The sequence below is a fragment of the Anoplolepis gracilipes genome, chromosome 10 (genome assembly GCF_047496725.1).
Source record: "Anoplolepis gracilipes chromosome 10, ASM4749672v1, whole genome shotgun sequence".
Lineage (NCBI taxonomy): Eukaryota > Metazoa > Arthropoda > Insecta > Hymenoptera > Formicidae > Anoplolepis > Anoplolepis gracilipes.
In genome coordinates, this window is record NC_132979.1 from 4,358,226 (window position 1) to 4,378,877 (window position 20,652).

Here is a 20,652-nt window from a genome sequence, read left to right on the forward strand (position 1 = left end):
CCGTGCACGCTGCTCTTTGAACGGATTCCTAAAAGTGATAATAATTCCGCAATCTCGGGGATTAAGTCGGCGGCAAGAGATTCTCAAGTTTAACTCTTAACCCGCCCGACACTCCGGTAATGTTCCGAGTGCCGAGCGAGAAGGGGATTTAACGGTCTGACAGAAGAGAAATATTCTCGGAATTGTACAAAAATCGCGGTCGTAAAAAAAGACTGAAACTGCGCAATGGCAGCGACGGGCAAAAAAAGAATCTCGATAATCGTCAACCTTCGCGCGAAGCCGGGCTATTTCCAAAGGAAATTACTTTTCTCTGTTTGAAAATGCTCAAAAATCCGACGTAGTTTTGTTACGGGATACGGTTTCGCAAACTCCTCGTCCTCGATCGCGAATCGCACGTGTGAAATTATCCGTTCGTACGCCCTATATGTAACTCTATCGTATTCAATGACTACGTTCTACAATGGCCATGCTTACGTGGATAAAACCATGGAAAAAGAATGTTATTAAAATTGATGCTCATCATTTTAATCCCGATGTTTTCACTGATGACATTTTTCCTGCTGTGAAGACACTAGGATCTTCCTACATTTCCTATTCGCATTTCTTATGAAAATGAGTTCTCGGCCTAGTCATGCGGTTCGGAAGTCGTAGCTGAAAGAATATGTTGCTAAGAAAAAAAGGTGAGAGGAAGATCGGCAGAAAGTTCGTAAACTTCGCTATACTATCAGATAGATTGTGTGCAAACTTAAGAGTATTTTTCATTTTTTTGTTTCTGTTTTGAACAAACTCCATTTGCGCAGATTACAAGATACTGCATTGACGCCAGCATTCATGTGTGTGTAAATGTATATATGTATATGTATATTATATGCAGGATGTCCCGTGAGTAAACTGATAACTTTTATAATTTAGTGTTCCAGAGATTATTCTAAACAAAAAAGTTTACGTACACTATAAATCAATTCGACTCATTTATTTAAATATAAAGGATTTAATTCTCGTCAGTAACGCAAAGTTCTGACAACGACTCCCGACCTCGTTTTATAAGATATCAGTTTTTATTAGATACGCGGTGTGTCACCCTAAATATTTATTTAAAATTGATTGGCGTTTTAGTAATGCTAAATTTATAATCATACATTGTTATTACTACTTTTGTAAATACATTTAGTATTGTTTCAAAATGTCAAGTAAAGTCACATTATTTTTAAAACATGCCTCGATTTATAACTTTAGAAACTAATATTCTGTAAAAATTATAAATCTCTGGTATTTTTGATTTATTACAATATTAATTTCGTATACTCTTACTCCGTACTGTTATTTTTGACACCTTCTAACCGTAGGTGAGTCAGTATATTTTTGATAAGTTTATTAATATGTAAAATTGTTTTAAAAAAATCTCAAAAAAATTATATACTTTCTTTGATCCTTCTAAATAAAGACTAAAATAATAAATTTAAAAAATAACTTGCTTAAATATATTGTTTCATGATTATTCGTTTTCGAGAAATTGACGCAGCTAGAAAAATCACGAAAGTAACGTATCAGTACGGAAAAAAGGTTAATAAAATTATTTATTTATTTGTTAACAAAATTCTTATTATAATATCTCGATAACTGAGCTGAATTGATCTATAATGTACATAAACTTTTTACTTAATTTCTACGACTTCTAGAATACATTGTAGAAATTTGTCTGTTTACTCGCGAGACACCCTATATATACATATAATGTGTTATATATTTATTCTGTTAAAACTGTTGCCTATAAATAATTATAAAAATTATTATAACTCGCAATATTCGCAAAGAGAAGATACAAAAGAAAAAATATTGTATATATAATTTTAAATATAATTTTAAAATAATACATTTTTAAATAATTTCTTAAAATCATTGAGTTTTAAATCTATTAATCATTGTACATCGCATACGTAAAATTTTTTAAGATAACTAAATTTTCTTATTCGGCAAAATTTTATTCCGCCGAATATAATTGTATAAAAATTGTATGTGGTCTAACATCGTCTAAAATGGGGAATTCATTGTATTTAGAGTATCTATTGTATATCACGTTTGCACTAATAGCGTATCATTATCGTTACGTGATTATCACGATTATTGCAACTGTTATTGTTACTGCTGTGATTAGCGCAGTGAATGTTTTTTTCACAAAAGGTTCATTGGCAAAGATTTATGCATCGTTGTGCGAACGGCAGGAAAAGCGTCTTACGAAGACGTCTCATTTAACTAATTGATTTACTTTACTGTTTACAAATGAAATTCGATTGCGAACGAGAAGCGCGGCCGTTACTTATTGTTAGTTCGCTAAACTAACGAAGGAAGAACTGTATTAAACAGTAGGCGCTAAATCCTCATCGACACATTCGCAACTGATACGTTGGAACAAAACAATATTTAGATTCCGGACGAGTAATTTGCAGGAAGTTAATTTGTTTCTCCTTTCGCGCAATTAATTCTTCGACAGCTTTAATAACGTTTTAATTAACTTCTTCAAGCTTTTCAGGATTGTTTGAAATTTCGCAACGACGGAAAATGCATTATTTCACCGTCATTAGCTCTTTATTCGCTCCTTTTCTTCTCTATGACGCACATAATATTCCAACATATATATATATATATATATATATATATATATATATATATATATATATGTGTGTGTGTGTGTGTGTGTGTGTGCATATGTAACTGCTATAGTTTTTAAATTGGTAATTATAGATGCACAAATGTCGAATCGTATCAGAGCGAGTTAAATGAAAACGAAGCTAATCTGCGCCATCAGCGCTAGTATAAAACTATAAATGTAGTTTCTACATGTAAAAAGAGAGAAAAAGAGAATATGATGTATCTATGTGCACTTCATGCTGACATTTTCGTCCGTTGTAAAAGACCGACCGTTAATAGCTTTAGGTATCTGAATATGTCTCGACATGGAAGTCACACAGAAAAATTTTTTATCTGATGATAATTAATATGTATACTTATTGTAAGTATACATATAGCGCGCGCGCGCTGTAATATACACACACATATATTCATCGATAATACAGATTATACATTACATTACGTTGGGCATTAAATTACGTTGGCAAAAGATAGTTCATGGTGTTTAATAAGCCGGAATTAAGTGTCAGCAGCTTACTACAGCAGGACTATGACCGTGACAACTTTGACATATGTTCTACTTACATTATAGAGAGTAACTTGATAAGACTATTAGGATAATCTGACAAGGCTGTATCAGACTCTGTGAAAACTTATATGTACGTATGTATGTGTACATTGAGTGTCACATTTAGAATATAATTACATGTCTGTTGGGAAATGTTAAATAAAAATAATCATAAACATACAAATAATTATTAAAATAAATTGATACGATGGAAAAAGATAAAATAAAAATGTATGGAGAGTATTTATTACTTATTATATTTTATTAAAACTATGAAAACACTATTAAATTTTCTTATAAATATTAGGAGAGCTCTGAAAAAATGATCTAAAAATAGATCTAATGATACAGAGAATATATAATAAAAAAGATGGTAGATCTTGCGACTCAATTTGCAGATTGACACATAAACATATGACAGCGGATATCAAGTAATCAATACATCTCAAAATTGAAATTATTATAAGATCGCTATTCATTCATAAAATGATACAGTTGCCGTGATACTTAAGTACATAAGTCAAACGATATATACAATTGGCCGTTATATTTTCTATGAATGAATTTTCATGATTTTACGAGATTCTTTTACTCTGCGTCTTTTCCCTCTCTAGCAGTCGTGATAAACGGAACCGTTTGACGTCGTTCCGCTGCGGCAAAAGCGAAAGTTTCAAAAAGTTCCGGCACGTACTCTCGGGAAACAGTTTCCGTTTCTCAAAGATTCATGTCGTCCCAATCGCATTACGGTTTCACCCACCCACACATGGGCGCAAGACTGCATCGTAGTTATAACTACGATGTCGTAAATTCATGCTATCGCAAACGTATATAGATCTACATAAAACTACTTGATGTATTGTACAAACGGATTGTAATTGAAGTATGAGCACCACGTTAATTCTACATATCAAACGTAAAGTTGAATTATCGTTGATCGTTTCAGATCGAATCAAATCTGCCAGTAGTCTACCTTATACTTTGCTGGCTGACATTCCTATTAGAATAACTCTATGAATAACGTCACGCTGCGAAGTGCAGTCGCGAACGAAGTTATCGCAATCATAACTATTACATTGCTCCAGGAATTTGTAACAAAGTTAGAGGTGCATATCGTATGGTGAATAAGTTGACACCATCGTCCCGTGATATGTGTAATAGCTAACTAGCATAGTAATGGAATGGCTCGCGAGCAATATATTTATGCAAGCAAAATAAATTTTTCTCGAATAAATAAAATAATAAATTGAATTAAATATATTGTAGTATTAATTAAAATATTTAATGTTGCGAGAAAATGTAAATATCCATTTTGATACTTTCGGAGTAAATAGAGATAATGTCTTGTGTGTTCAAAGGACATAATTGTATTAATTAAACAGCGCATATCATCAATAATTAATTCTATAATAAAATAATAACATTACATAATTTGATATTAATTCGATCACGCTCACGACGCATTTATACTAAACTAAAAATAATTTCGCATTTATGTGCACACACCCACACACACATTACGGAAACTTATAACATTTCTTTTTTATTTACTCTTGTTCTAGCAAACATATTATATTTTCAAATTCATAATTTGTTTATACGAAATAATTTAAGTCTAAATTATTATTTAATACACACACTGAGAAAAAAAGTCGTTAACTTAACTAAATACGTTTAGTTGGTTATAATCTTTTTAATTCTAATATATAGATATTTAAGTCAAATATAAAATATTTATACTGTATAAATATATATACAGTATAAATACATATTAAAGTAATATCAAAGTAATATCAAAATAATATTAAAGTAATATACATAATATAAATTAAAAGAAACATAATTTAAACAATGTGCTTCTTAATTTTTTTTCGTCCTACAATCTAATCCTTAAAATATTTAATTTACAGCGGGCGAAGAAAAACAGAGTTTGTGTAACTTACTTGTACTTTTGAATTACATATTTTTGTTTCTATAACTATTGCCAGAAGATCGTTTTCTTTTTATTTTGAAAACATGTAATATAGATCAAGTTTGAGCATATTTACCATCATTCCATCCAACTTCCGCGTCCGTTCGTCTTTCTATCGCTTTTTCTGCAATTTTAATTTTCCGAGAGCATGTATCATCGTTACAGTGAGAAACGATATCGCTATATCGATCGATCTATTCGCGCATGGATCTCCTATTGGCGAAAACTAATAACGTTTCGCAAATATACCTACCGTCTCGATTTCGCGGATCGCCTTCGTTTCCATCGGTCTCTCGACGTATCGCAACCTAGATTACCCTGTATATTGTTGTTTCGCTTTTTTTCGTTCTCTCTCTCTCTCTTTCCCCCCCTCTCTCTCTCTCTCTCTCTTTTCATTTCTCTATTTTTGTTTCTCGTTTTGCGTGTCTCAGAAGAGTGAGGGTAACATGACGCAATTGAAGTTCGCCTGATTGATGATGCAAATCAGGGAATATCTCCGGGGAATATCGGGCTATTTTACAATTTAGCGCTGTTTTTCATATGATGATATTTGAAATCAGGGAGAACAAAGGATGAGAGAACCTCAAGTGCTTCATACGCCGAGTTCGCGGATTCATGTTCTCGAGCGCGTGTCCACACCAGAATTAAATCCTGTCAAGTGGTTTTCGTGCCAGTGTATGCGTTACTTAACAAATGAAACGAAATGACCCACAATCGGCGTGACAGTCCAGAAATCAAGAGTCTCGAAAGGAATACAACAAGCGACAAACCCTGAAAGAATGCGTTATCGTAACAACGTTTGTTATTCTTATCGAAAAATAACTATCGATTTAATCATAAAACTATTAATTTAATTATTTGAATCTGACACACTTGAACAAACTGCAGCTATAAAATATTATCTATTTTTTTTTTTAAAGAAAACTGGGATTTATCGTCGCGCAATGTTACTCGTTATGTAACTTGTGCTTCTGTTAGGACGGACACAAGAGACAGCTGCCATACGATTTACGTAAAGTGATCGCTATATCGAAGCGCGGATTTAATGAGAATTTTAACGACTGCATAGATTGGCAGGGGAAAAAATAAAAAAAAAAGATAGAAAAAAAGGAAGAAAAAAAAAATAATAGATGCAATCGGATAGGTGAAAACGGTCTCTCGAAAACGAAGCTAATTCACGCTTTTTTCCGTGTTTCGCAACGATGTCATGTGTACGATACGAAAAACTGAAGCCAGCGTTTTCGACTATGCTGAACACGTGACCGTGACATTCGTAATATGCCAACATCGCGGCCTTCTTATCGGATTACAATCGATTGATCCGCCTAGAGGCACAGAGGCTGGCACGATTCCTATCTCCTGATCCCTCCCTCTCCTACCCCCTCAAGTTACGCTTATGGAATTTATCCGGAATCCCGACCGGGCCCGGTATCGTAACACACAGTCAATTTGTATGCTCGCACATACGTACGTACGTAGGGCATGTAATACATGGGGGGGCATATAATACACGCGACGAATCCGCGCTATCAGAAAATGCTCGAGGGCTACACACGAGTCTTGCTCTGTATCTATGTACATATGTCATCTATACTGATACCAACACTTGCCTGTTCTATGGGTTATCTGGAAATGGGACCGGGAATTATGTAGAACACAGATCAATGGTAATCGCTATTGATTAATTCTAGAGTGAGATTCTGCGGATAGAATAATCTCTCGTAGCGATTAAATGTCCCCGTCTACTTACATTCTGCATAATTGTTCGTAATAATATAAGATATATACAACTTTTGAAAAAGTATACATCGTACTGTTGATGAAACATTAGGTATGACTTTTGGGAATTTTTCGCGGCATAAAGTGTTGCTGTAATAATAAAATAAAAAAAAAAGGAAAATAAAGTTAAAGATTATTATCCTCTGAAAAATCTCGCATAGCTTCTACGATACCAAAAGCATGACAAAATTTACAATGCTCGTTGAAGGTTGAGCATCTTATTCCGCTACGTAAATGAAGATGTCAACTTAAATAACATAAATAAAACAATGTACAAGGAAGCAGTAAGGAATGAAAATACGGAATAGTCACGTTTCACGCAATTCGACGCGCATCGTAAACTGTCCTCGCGCGTCTCAACGTATCTTCGTTCGTGCGCGAAATATTATTGCCGGCAAATTTGCAAGAGAACGAACGTAATATGCTTTACGTTTTGTCGACACTATAATACACTTTATGTTCTCATTCTCCGCGTAGAAACGTATCGCGTAGCCGCGTTTACACTCTGTCAGCCAGTCGTGCAAGCACTCGCAAACTATCCCCGCGCGTTTCGTACCCGCGTGAACGCTGCGTGCGTGCCGTTGCATGCACATGCAAGCGTACAATTCGCATGCAGGCGCAACATGCGATAGAGGAGAAAGAGAGGTTTTGTAGAGTCGACGTGTGTACGTGCGTCGCGCAATCCCAAGGCGACGCTCCTCGGCATTATCGTCAGCTAAATCCCGTTTACACCGACGTTTATCCCTGGCTAAAATCCGCTTAGGCTACGACGCCGACGACGGCAGTTGAAAATCCGAGGATATGACGGGACGCCTCTCACACGCTCGCTGTAAATGAGTACTTGGATTTTAAGAGACACGTGCCGAGTGCCGAGATGCGTAGGATCGTTTCCGTAGGTTTTGTCGGACCTGCACCGGAAATTGTCGCGAGAAGCTGTCCGATGCACACGAATACATTTGCGCATGTTTCTTTCGTATTGTATATTTTAGACAAATAAGAGCGAAACGCGCGCAATTACATATGTCAGAATCATCTGCGGATATATGGAAGATTTGAGACTTCTTCTACAAAAATGTCAGAAAATAACAGATTTACAGACGCGTAGAGAAATTGGCAGGAAATATCTAGCTCTGCGTTTTTGCATTTCTGTAAAAAATTTATCAATCAAGAGGGTGCAGTACATATAAATAGATATATAAAAAGTGAAAGCAGAGAGAGAATATTAATCACTTGTATTATTACATTTTTTTATAAATCTGAAAACAGCTGTTAAATGTACTGTATAACAGAATAAAGCTCGCCTTTCAATGTTCTTGCAACTATGTAGAATTTAACGCTGTATCGTATATCTCCTTTGAATCAAAGTTACCAATAGGAACTTATGGTCCATAGACCATAGGATAGAATCCTACTCGGTAGCGATAACTTTACAGAACTACAGAGCAGAAATTCAAAACAGCAAGAAAGTTGCAAAATAATCCAGTATTTATAAATCTCGATGTAGATACTGATTGTGAATTTATAATAAACACTTAATTTAAAATTTATGTATTTAATTGCTTAAATATTGATTACTGAACTTATATTTACTAGATGTTGAACAAATTGCGTAATTAAATTACAAAAACAAGATGAATTTCAATATATTTATATATAAATAAATAAATAAATAAATATATATATATATATATATGCATATTATATCATATTTCTTAATATATATATATATAATTTTAGATTACAATTTCTTAACATAATAATTTTGGAATCTAAATAAAATTAAATTCTAAATTTCAATTTTTTTCTTCATTAGTTTGTATACAGTATGGACTTGTAATTACAGTACAATACGTGACTTCATCACTGTGAGCACAATCATGTGACACGGAGAACGCGAATCTATCTGCAGCTGCGCAGAAATTAACTTATTTGAGGACGGCTGACAGAAGCAAAATGCATTGTAAACTGTACATCGCGCGTTTATTTAAGCGGTGGTCAAATTATGCAAATCAGCGGGTGCCAATCGAATCGTTCGACGTATTCTCGATGCAGGTGATGCTCGGGGGGTTTCATTCGCACACGATTGTGATTTGGTTTCCCTAGATATTCACGAATGTCATCCGCCAATTCGATTTTCCTCAGCCACAATCGATACGATTGGCGCTTTCCACCCGATTACTTGTTTGCAAATTTGTGTATTTGTATTTTGTCCTCTTTTCCGTTGTTAGAATAACAAAATGAAAAACATTTTTAAATTCTACTCAAATAAAATGAAAGGAACATATGAATGTATTTATTTATTGAGAAAAAAATTTGCAAAAATGAAGAAAAACGCTTTATGAAACGAAAAATGGAAATTATATAATTTTTTTGATACACATATTAGAATATTAATATCAACATTTATATTGATATCGTGATCACATTTATAAACAAATACTTCAAAAGGCGAATATTTTGTCAATAAAAAAAATGTATAGTGTATAGTGCATATATACAGATATATATATATATATATATTCTCTTTTTGGTTTTATTTTACAAAAAATATTTTTTTCTATAAATATTTTCTACTTTCTTTTAAAAATATTGTTTTTTTCTTCGTATATATACTTTTTTATTCGTAACTCATTATTTTAATATTGTGGTCATTGACATATATTTTAAATAACTTTTAAAATAACAATAAAGAAAGTTTTTATATTCATTAGACCGACAGAATTATTATGGCTCTTTTTAGGCAAACTTGTACTAATGACAAGTCTGGTGCGAAAGAAAAAAAAGAGACCGTAATTAAGCGTTCGTTTGAAACGACGCATTAAGAATCTATTTTATTATAGAAAGTGCCCTCTTAAAAGCAAGGAGGAAAAAGTCGTAGCTTAGCATGCAGGAAATTTTGCGTTCACATTATTCTAAATTCACGAGATGTAAAGTTCGTTTATTTCTGCACTCACCTTATGCTTTTATGTGAATATTGCCGTTCTTCTTTTTTTATGGCGCGCGTAACGATATAAAAGTAGTTGCAAGAATGGAAGGTATTTACGTCGCTATTTTACTGGAATACGCCAAGAAACTCTCTCGCGTTTAAATCGACATGGATTGCCCGATAAATGTGTAGCCTATCCCGATAGGATGGCTACATTTAACACCAGCGGAATTAGCGCAAGAGAAAACAACAAATATGCAGCTATATTTTCTATTGGATCAGTTTCTTCACCGATGAAAAACTGAAAGAAGTTTCACGATAAACCGAGTTAAGAATGATTTAATTTCTCTAATCAAAAGATTTCCCGGTCTCTGAGAACTCGAAAATGTTGGTCTTGCATTTAAATGACGAAGAAAGTTTTCTCCTTCTGTGCAATCAGGACTTTCTATATTTTACATGTACAATTAAATTTTCATTTAATCAAATAGATTGAAATTTATTATTATCATTATAATCTCGAAGAATCTATATAGATTAGAAAAAATAATTATTAAAATATATTAAATTTCTTTCATAAATTTATTATTTCTGACACTTTCAAATCTACCATATCCATTTTTTAATTTCATTATCTTTGGAAAAATCATCATCGTAATTCAATTTACTTTAGATCACTTTAAGAGATTTAACTGTTTATTTTTTATATTTATATAAATTATATTTATTATACTTTTTTTATTGCTTTAGCTATAAATGATTAAACATAAAAAGAGTATGAATTATGCATGTAATAAAACATTAATTTTCATCATATTTAATGATTTTGATGTAGCTTTATCATGATAATCTTCAGGTGACGGAAATGTCAGCTTCGAAGAATTCGTCGAGATCGTGAGTAACATTGGTGCAAATACGGCTGCTCCCTCGGATCAGGATCAGGAGGAGCAAGAATTGCGAGACGCCTTTCGAGTAAGTATAATAAGCACAATTCTACGTCGTTCGTTTCATTTGAATTCCCGGATCGCGTGGTCAGGCGCTTTTACATCCTGGATTGATCCACGCAATTGTTAGATAAATTTAACCGCAACCTTACGTAGGTTAAGCACGCTAATGTCGACTATGTAGTATTTTCTCGCAGACTAGGCAATTTTCGATCGGATTACTGGGATCGTTTTCGGACAACTTCTTTACACGAGCCAAATGAGAGGATTTGCTTTCAACATCTTTTCACAAGATGATAGAGCCTGCTCTTTCGCAGGAGACTGAGATAAGACGATAGCTACTTTGCAAATTATGCTCTAGTGGCTCCTTAGGACATTGTTCATGGAATGCAAAAGTTTGTAATGGCCAAGCGACATGCAATGTGAATACTTGAGTGTTCTATGTATACTTTATGCATCATATTAACAAGTTTTTCGCTGCGCGGATGTTTTATGGTTAAATGGTGAAACGTTTGATCAGTCCTTATCATCAAGTGTATCAGAATTTTTATTTTTATTTTCTGAAAGTTCATAAAATTTATTATTTTTAATTGAAAGAACAGAATCGCGGTATTCAGTTAATTTTTTTTAGATTAATTATGATCATTTGTACGACAGGCTTTGCGTATATTTAAACTCCATAAATCTTGAATATTTAATATTGTTTTGTAATTATACTTCCATTATTTCGAACCATTTAATTATTACAATTTCTTCAACAGCTTCTGATTTTTCCTTGTTGACATTGATTTTATTTTATTCATTGCAATGATACGATCTTATTCCTTTAGATGTGAATTGTATACATTTTTTAGAGCCGCTTGAAAGGTTTTATTCCACTTAGGGAATAATAAATAGGTATTAAATAAATAAACGAGCAAATAAATTATATCTATCGGGGTTTTATATGAAAAATTTGATTCCCAAAAGAATCATGAAAAAGGGATCAGAAAACTTGAAACTCTGAGCTTGATAGGGTTCCCAGAGAGTGCAATTCTCGATCTTTCTGTAATAAAATAAATTCCAATCCTGCCTTGCTTACCCCTCATCAAAATTTCCGACACGTTTACTACGAATGTAAAAAATGTATAAAACGTTTGACAACATCGACCCCATAATATACTCGCAGTTACGTATGTATAATGCGGTTATTTAAACTGACACACGTGGGAAAATGCGAGGCACGAAATAAAGAAAATCTTTACACGGTATCTGTGCGGGTGAAATGCAAATCCCATAGAAGCAACATGATGGAATTACGTGTACATATACATATATATATATATATATATATATCACGAATAAAAGACTTGATGAATACTTCGAATAGAAATTGCATACAATATTTACGCCACTTAGAGCAAAATTGCACGTAAACTGGCATTATTTTGTTCGTTATTGGAAGAAGGCAGAAGATTAAAAATTTTTTTTTTATTTCTCAAATTTCTCCTTTGTATATATATGTTTTATGGCGCAGACCAGAATTGATAAGACAAATTAATATAATAAAATAAAAAATATAATCAGACTTGATCTTTAGCAGAAAAATTACACAAAATATTTTTAAAAAATTTTTTAGAATTAGGTGATAGATTTAGGATCTATCCTTTATCTCGAATCTCGATAACATCGATATAAAAATATTTAATCTTATTACATGCTGACTTTATGGGCGCAAAATGCTGAAAGATGAAAGGATCATAAAGCTTTACGTTTTACTACTTGTTATCAACGAAGATATTCTTCTATGAATAATGCATCTGCCCGCTGTACATGTACCTTTCGCTTTACATTAAATTATAAATAAATCAGGATCAGCACAAATACTCTGTTTAATGTAGCACGGCTTTTTAAGCTTGTTGCAAAAAAAATGCATTCTGTGATTTAATCGTATAAAGTTTTCTGTTACGATTAAAATTGATTGATCAAAAGTCTCGCGCTTTGCGCATAAGCTTTCGCGATTTTTTTAACGAGAATGGATAGTTTAACGCACAAATACATCCACAAAAAAAAAATACAAAAATATAGAGCCTCCCATCTACGAGAAAAATAAATACTTAAAGTATATCTAAAGACACGGATGGAATTTATCGAAAATCTGTAAAAGTTTTCCAATGAAGAAGATCAATCTAAGGAGGAAAAGTTGGTAAAGAGATAGGTTCGTAAAGATATATACGCGAACGAATTCCTTGTCTCGAAAAGATGGTGAGGTGCAAGTTACAACGGAACGAAGGAAAACATGGAGTGCCGACTTCACCAGAAGTGAACTCGATCGGTGTACGATCGCTTTACAAGTACCATTGGTATTTGTTCGGGCTACCTGACCAGATCGGTTGCCTGTAGTCACCGCCAGGTCCTATTCGCTCGCGAAGAACGTACGACGTTTGATTTTACGGAATACCGAATCTAATTCGCGCTGACCTCACCTTCTCGCCAAAGACAAACGTGTTTCGACATTTTAACCGAATCGAGAAACTCCGAGAAAAGTCGTACAAGTCTCGTAAATCGTATAAACACGCGCAAGATGTAATATATGACCGCAAATTCACTTTGCGAAGGGAATTTTTTTTTTCTTTTTATCAGTCGAGCACATCCGGGATTTTATGTTTCAATTTATACCGATATATTTTAAGACGTTTTTGACGGATTTTTCAATCGACCAGATCTTACAGTTTCAAAATGCGTGAACGAATTTCACGACGTTTTCGACAGGATCATTGTGACTTGAAATGACAGCGAAAGTTATGAAGATAAAGCATTTCTGATTAATTCGCCTGCTCGAGCAGAAGTGATTATAATAATTCCATTAAAGTCGCTAAATCTCAGAAAGCTTATTAAGATTGAGGCGCCAAGTGGAAACGAGCAGCTGATCTCGATTATTACTCATTCAACTTCCTGTCGCGTAGGCAAATGAGCATTCTATACACTTGGCAAAGTCACGTCGGAACAGAGGGGTAAGCGATTCGCGGGATTTACTTTAGATTCTTCCTTGATCGTTATGTACTTTTGCTCTTTCTCACGGGTAGAATTCTCTTTTATAAATATTTGTAAGTTTCTTCGCAAAGAAAAAGAAAGACGAAAAGAAGTAACGGAAGAAAACTTTTGTCTCTCGCATTTCGCACGTGATGCAATCACGAGGTAGATCAAACCAACGAGATTACGTAGCTTTTTGGAAACCGTCGAATCTTGTCTAAGTTTTATCTCGATTAAAGACCGCATTTAAACGCGATATCGCTTTTGAAAATAAATGAGTTTCTCGTCAAGGTGCTCAAATAACCAATGCAATTCGATTTACAACTACAACTAAAGAGAAGTTAAGAGATTTTATTTTCACGAATGATATTTAATTGAAATCGGATTCTGATTAAATTTACAGTAATCACATCTGTTTATGTGTTTTGCGAATTGATACAATGGTATATTATTGTAAAGAATGTGATATAATCTGTTAATAAAAGGATATTACGTTATACAAAGTAAATATACACACCGAGATATCAGATTAGAATTATTTATGCTTCTTTTATTATATTTGAGCGAAATGTCAAATACGCAATAATTTACGCATCTAAAACCAGATGGTCGGAATTTCTCGAGTTTTGCGCGTTGCATTGCTTAATACTGGCGTCTTCACGAGTGCCTTAGCTCAGGTTTATCTTTTGACTGACAATGAAAGGACCTCTCATGAAAGGACCTTCCAGCAACCCAGTTGCATCGTGTAGCTTCTATGTACTTCCCGGAAGTATACCGAAAGATTGTAAACCTATCCGGATGGCTGAACACAGAATCTAAACGGTAGAACCAAAATGAAGCTTAAAACCGGTCGAAATACGGAACTCGATGTCTTAACAATGTATGCCCGTTGCACAATATTTACTTCTCTTCAGTTAATCGACTGCTGTATCTAATTGTAAGATCACATTCTGACTAAATATTCTCTGCTATAAATTAGTTCTTCGAGTTGACTCGTGACGAAGAAAATGAAAAAGTTCGCGGTCAAACCGCATGGACAACTTTGGTAAGTAAACATGAATGACGATCTCGAAACGACTTATTTAATCTACTTTCAATTAATTCCTTCTCTATCAGCATATTTGCCTTGAAAATATCTCCGCTCTCGTGACAAAGAGAGAAAATGATAATAAAACGGACAGACCGCGGTTCTTTTCGTCAAACAGGAACGACGTTAGGCAACTACGGTAATCTAATATGTAGAGTAAAAAGGTAAAGTAAAAACGAACAGCACCAATTTCCCTCTCGGATCGCCTCCTTTTAACGCGCACTTTATTTCGAGTAGTGCTATGAGCTTTCCTTCGCAAAATATATCTTCGAGCTCCAGCAGTTTGGTAAAAGCTACGCTAAAAATACTGCAGGTTTCGTGTAAAAGAACGTTAAGGCTCTCCATTAACTGTATACAGTCTGGCTTTAAACATACGCCACGTTCGTCTCGTTTTCGGCAACATCTTCTTTTCGAACCATTCTTCCCCGAAAGATATATGTCGCATTTGAAGAACAACGTTTTGTCCAACAAATTCTCGTCCCGGCATTCATGCTCTATTCATCGCTTATTCGCAATCTGGTCACACATTTTTCCGTTTCTTACTGTCCTGAGACCAACATTCTTGTGAACTGAGACCCACGACCGAAAACGTGTTCCGTCCCAGTCGGTCGAGATTCGCCCTCGTTTTCGCTGTGTCGACAAAGACTAGATCTCGATCTCGTGCTGAATATCCTCTTTCTTCTTTCTTTTTCTTTCTTTTTTTCTTTTTCTCCTGACATTTTTCACCTTTGTTCGAGGCTTAATTCTTTTACGCAAAAGAATTTTTATATTTATCTCGGATGTTTCATCCCATGTGGATGATTCTCGAAAGATTGTTATATATTATTTAAATATGTATCCGTTTATGGAAGCGTAAATTTATTCTTTTTTAACCACACTTTGTTTTACTTTAGTCATATTAAATTAATGACACACATAAAGTAAATAAAACATAAAGAAATATATTCTTAAAAATACGAAAGTGCTCAATAATGAAAAGAAATATAATCTTGACATTTTATTGCATCAGAGTAATGATTATTTTATAATTGTAATTTTGTTTTGTGCTATTACATTTATTAATAATTAAAATAATATTTTATGCAATTGAACTTATTATTAATTTGTTAAATTTACTTATTAATTATTCACCTATTATTAATTTAATTAATTTAATTTATTAATTATTAATTTAATTTATCTCTTTATTAAAGGAAATTTAAAAATAAGAGATTCAAACATTTCTGTAATTAAAACCAGTTTTGTTACGGTTGTCTGAACTTCTTTCATTCTCGTGCCTTCTTCTATATAGAATCGTACTGGCCTTTAAAAAATGTGTATATATGCTGGTATACACTTGTAAACGAGCGAGCAACGAACGAACGAAACGAAAACACAAAATCAAATTCATTTAAAACTTTCTTTGATGTTTTGCTCATGAGTGAATCGAAGCTGAATGTTAATTAAATTCTAACGAACATTCGGTTTTGTATTAGAATGCTATGAAGTACGCATCTTCCCAGAATTTTAACGATGAAAAAATTTGCACTTTTATTTACTCGTATATTTATTTATTACTTAATATATTTTTAAATAATAATATTTTAATATCTTTTCGATAAAGAGAATTGATATTTGCTATTTTGCTGGTCTAAATAATTTATTCAGGATTTATTTTCCTCTTTGCTTTTACTCTGCACACATTTGCATATGATATTTACTTTTATAATAATTTAATTTATCTATTATATTTAATTCATTATTAATTTAATTAATTTAATTAATCTGTATTACTAAGGAAATTTAAAAGTAAAAGATTGAAATATTTCTATAGCTAAAGCAATGTTTGCTAAAATAATTGGCGAATTTTTTAATCGATTTTTATAATAAAATAAATCGTTATTCTTTTTATTCAAATGTTTTAGTCCTCAAACTGGCAATTTTTTCTTTAGTATTTTTTTTAACAATTTTTCTTGTACAATTAAAATTGAAGACTAATAAAACTAAAATAACATGGCTTCGTGTTTGATTAGTATCGGTTAATAAACTCTATCTCGAGCTTCGAAAGGCACATTTATAATTGTAATCGATGATAGCAGAAGTGATAAAAAGGTGAGAGAGAAAAGGAAAAAAGAAATTCCCATCCAGACGAACTGGATAGCCGCTGGGTGGTAGAAACAAGTATGTCAAACTGTTACGCCACAATACATTCTAATGACGTCTGCTTCGCGGAAGACTTTTGTCGAAGCTTCTCTCCTTGCCCAACTATTCTTCTTTCGTATCGTCTATCGACGTTCTTCGAGCTACTTCTCTGTCACGTGTCTGCTTACCCGGCGAATTCTCGCCGAATCATTGTTATTTTTCGATCTTATTCCCTCGAAGATATGCAAATCGCCCTCTTGTATTCATGTTTTTTCTTTCTAACGAATGGTGCATTTAAAAATATTTATTTATTTATTTATTTTAATGAAAATTTCGTAAAAAGTATATATGAAATATATGATTAACTCAAACTTTGAATCGTGTAAATATTCATTAGCTATATCATTTTAGGATAAGATTTAAAAAATTAACATTTTCTCCAGACACGTAAAAAATATGAGCTGAGAGTTTTTGTATAACAAAATAAAAGTATAAATATAAATATAAATAAAAATGACTCCTCGTACGATACGATTTATGATTCTCATTAGCGTAAATTTGCGCGAGTCGTCTTATCGAATTTATTTTCAGACGATCTAATTGCCCTTCATTAAATTTCCACGTTGCCGTTAGTTTCGTTTGTTATCTGTCATTTCTAAAGCTATTATGTAGAATTTTTTTATTAAATTTTTTCCCCGTCGGGACTTCTTATTCAAAGTTGTCTTCTGATTGCTGTGAGTTCCTCCATACTGTTTTAACACGCATTCAAATATTGCCGTCGTGTGTTCTTTTCTCTCATCTATGCGAATTATGTAAATCGTTTGCTCAGGTTTTTCTCTAAAGAGCCTAAGCTCATACATAACACATTATTGGGTTTACATTAATAACGCATCCAAATTTAAATTTGTTCTAGTGAAATAGACAGTTTGATAGCAGGACTGCGATATTTCGCAATTTTACAATAGATATAGGATGAGAGAACCTTGCTTTTTTTTAGCTTATTTTACACTATTTTATACAAAAATATACAATTGAAGTTTCATCAATTTTTATTGAGTTGTTGCATATATGTATAAACATTTTATAAAAATATTTTCCTATATAATTTTCGAGTATTTTACTGAGCAAATTTGATTAAGAGAGTTATTAGTGATATATTGCGAATTTATATTTAAATTATCTCATCTTCAAGATTTTTGAAAATATTGCCACAATTTACGACAATTTGCGAAACTTTCTGAAATCTCGTTATTTGTAAATTACTCTGTATTTCTATGTTTATGTAGAATTTGCTAAAAACGAATCGCGATTCCGTGTAACTCTTTCGATTCTTTAAACTGCATATCTCGCTAAAGTGTTTAACGATCGGGACATTGGGGTCAAACGCGACGTATTGTAGTTACAAAGTCGATATTTTAATCTCCGCGATTCGACTATCACCGTGACGCCGCCAGATTGTATCACATCTAGGATAAAAGATGTGAAGCGGGAAGGAGAGGACGAAAATGAAGGGGAGAAACTACGGGAAAAATATAAAGGGCGGAAAACAAGCGGTCAGAATGGAAGAGCAACTCGAACGTAAAAAGGGGGTGGGCGATTCAACCGCAACCTGCCGAAGGGTTTCGCGGATAGATAGATAGTAAGATTTATGACGTGAGAAGGGAAAAGAGAAGTTCTCTTATGTGAGAAAGAAAGAGAGATAAAGTGAGAGAGACATGAGATTGTGGAATAATGCTGAAGTCGAGATCTCACGAAATCTAATATCCAAACAGTGTTGTGTGTTTGCAATATCAAAGAGATTTATCTTATATCAAAACCATGATTTTCACAAGAAAACCATTTATCCGGAAATACATCAGTTGTAGTTATCGAATTAATCGTGTGAGAAAAAAGCCTTCCAAATTGTGAATAAAAAGATAAAACCGTTCTCTTAACACAAAGGAGTCTCGAGAATAGGAGATAAAAAAAGAAAGTATGCGTGGCACGAATTGGCTCAAAAATTCGCAACAATTCCCTTCGGGCAAACAGAAAACGCCAAACACAGTGTACTAACAGCGACTACACCGTGACATGACTGCGAGAAAAACAAACATATAGTCACGAATAAATGCAAGCGTGCAAAAACAAACAATAGCAATCGAGTGTATCCGCTGTAGGCAATATCCAATTGCAAAGAGTCATTGAAGATTCGCGCGTGTTGTAGCTATTTTCGCGAGAGTTCGTCTGTCAAACCGCGAAAATATCGGCAGTAAACGTAGCGATTATATATAACACACAAGTTCCTTTTGTATTATATGATATTGAAAAAGAACAAGCATATATACATCTATTCCAGAATTTTCACACTCGTGATACAAATGCTACGGAGCTATCTATAATCTCGTTCGAAAGTTTCGAAAGTATCATAATTCAAGCATTACAATATGTATCATGAATTATAACAGGAACGCAAGTGCTAACGTATTCCAGCGAAAGATTTAAAACTTGACGTATACGGATAACTTGCGAAACCAAAACGAGATATAAAAATAAAATGTAGATTTCGAGAAATATTGCTGACGTTGACAAGATGCTGCAGGAGCAATTTTTTATTGCACTTCCGAAAAAAATTTAAGAAATTCCACAGTTTGCATTAGCATATTAATGAACGGTTAATCGTGTAATAATTCTTCTTTGACTCTTATCTTACAAGCAGTGTTATTAAGATAAAGGGAATGATTTATTTTCGCATAATCCTTCGATGTATATATATAAAACGGACCGACAAGAGAAAAAGCTAAGAGTACGTCTCTAACATCGAGATATGGAAATCAGTGCCGTAAATCTATACAAATGTTTTGTACGAAAAATTCAAAAGAGTATATGATATGCATCATTCTATTATCAAACTTGCGTTATTTTCTTAGCGTAAATAAAAATATTGATTTTTGCCGCTAAACATACGGGAAAATAAATGTTTAAATTAAAGTTTTTAATAAAATAAATCAAGCTTTACAATCAATGATAAAATAGATAATTAATTGAGTTATAAATTATAACTCTAATTAATTAGTTTATGATAATAAAATTGATAAATTTTCAAGACTATCAATGCACAGTTCTAAGAGAATGGTACGGCGTAAACAAACCTTAACATCAATTAGTCGGAACAATCGAGTAGTTACTGGACTAATTGATTTACTAATCGCTGTAAGTGTCCCATTGCAATTATTCTCAGGTGACAGTGATGCAGTAGGGATATGTGTAATCAATATAATCCTCCGAAATTTTTACGAAAACAGCAGTAAGACATCACTTATGTTATTCCAATTCAGTGACTTTTTTCCAACCAATTTATATTCCATTTCTTTCGTCAAGGTGGCACTTTTTCTTCTAACATTCGTCATAAACGGAAGCACTTCTATAATTTCCACCGAGGAAAGTGACAAATATCTGCCTATCTGTCTTGTTAACTTTGTGCCGCACTGGAAAATATTCTTCATCATTTTAGCTCGCGTTATCGCGCTATATGTATAAGCATAAAGATATGATATAGTTACGTTCATACAAAATAAAATGATTCTTTAGTTATTGTACCGATTTTCCTGTATGAGATATGTACATGTGCTTTATAAAATTCAC

General features: G+C 33.2%; 1 protein-coding gene across 6 annotated transcripts in view; it reads left to right on the forward strand.

The window, feature by feature from the left end:
• The window catches only part of LOC140670002 (uncharacterized), a 60,093-nt gene that overhangs the window by 32,450 nt on the left and 6,991 nt on the right, over positions 1–20,652 (forward strand). For all 6 annotated transcript variants that reach the window (XM_072900323.1, XM_072900319.1, XM_072900318.1 and 3 more), the window contains one exon: positions 10,724–10,839. In XM_072900323.1, coding sequence (XP_072756424.1) covers positions 10,724–10,839 — 116 coding nt within the window. The remainder of the gene's footprint in view (positions 1–10,723; positions 10,840–20,652) is intronic.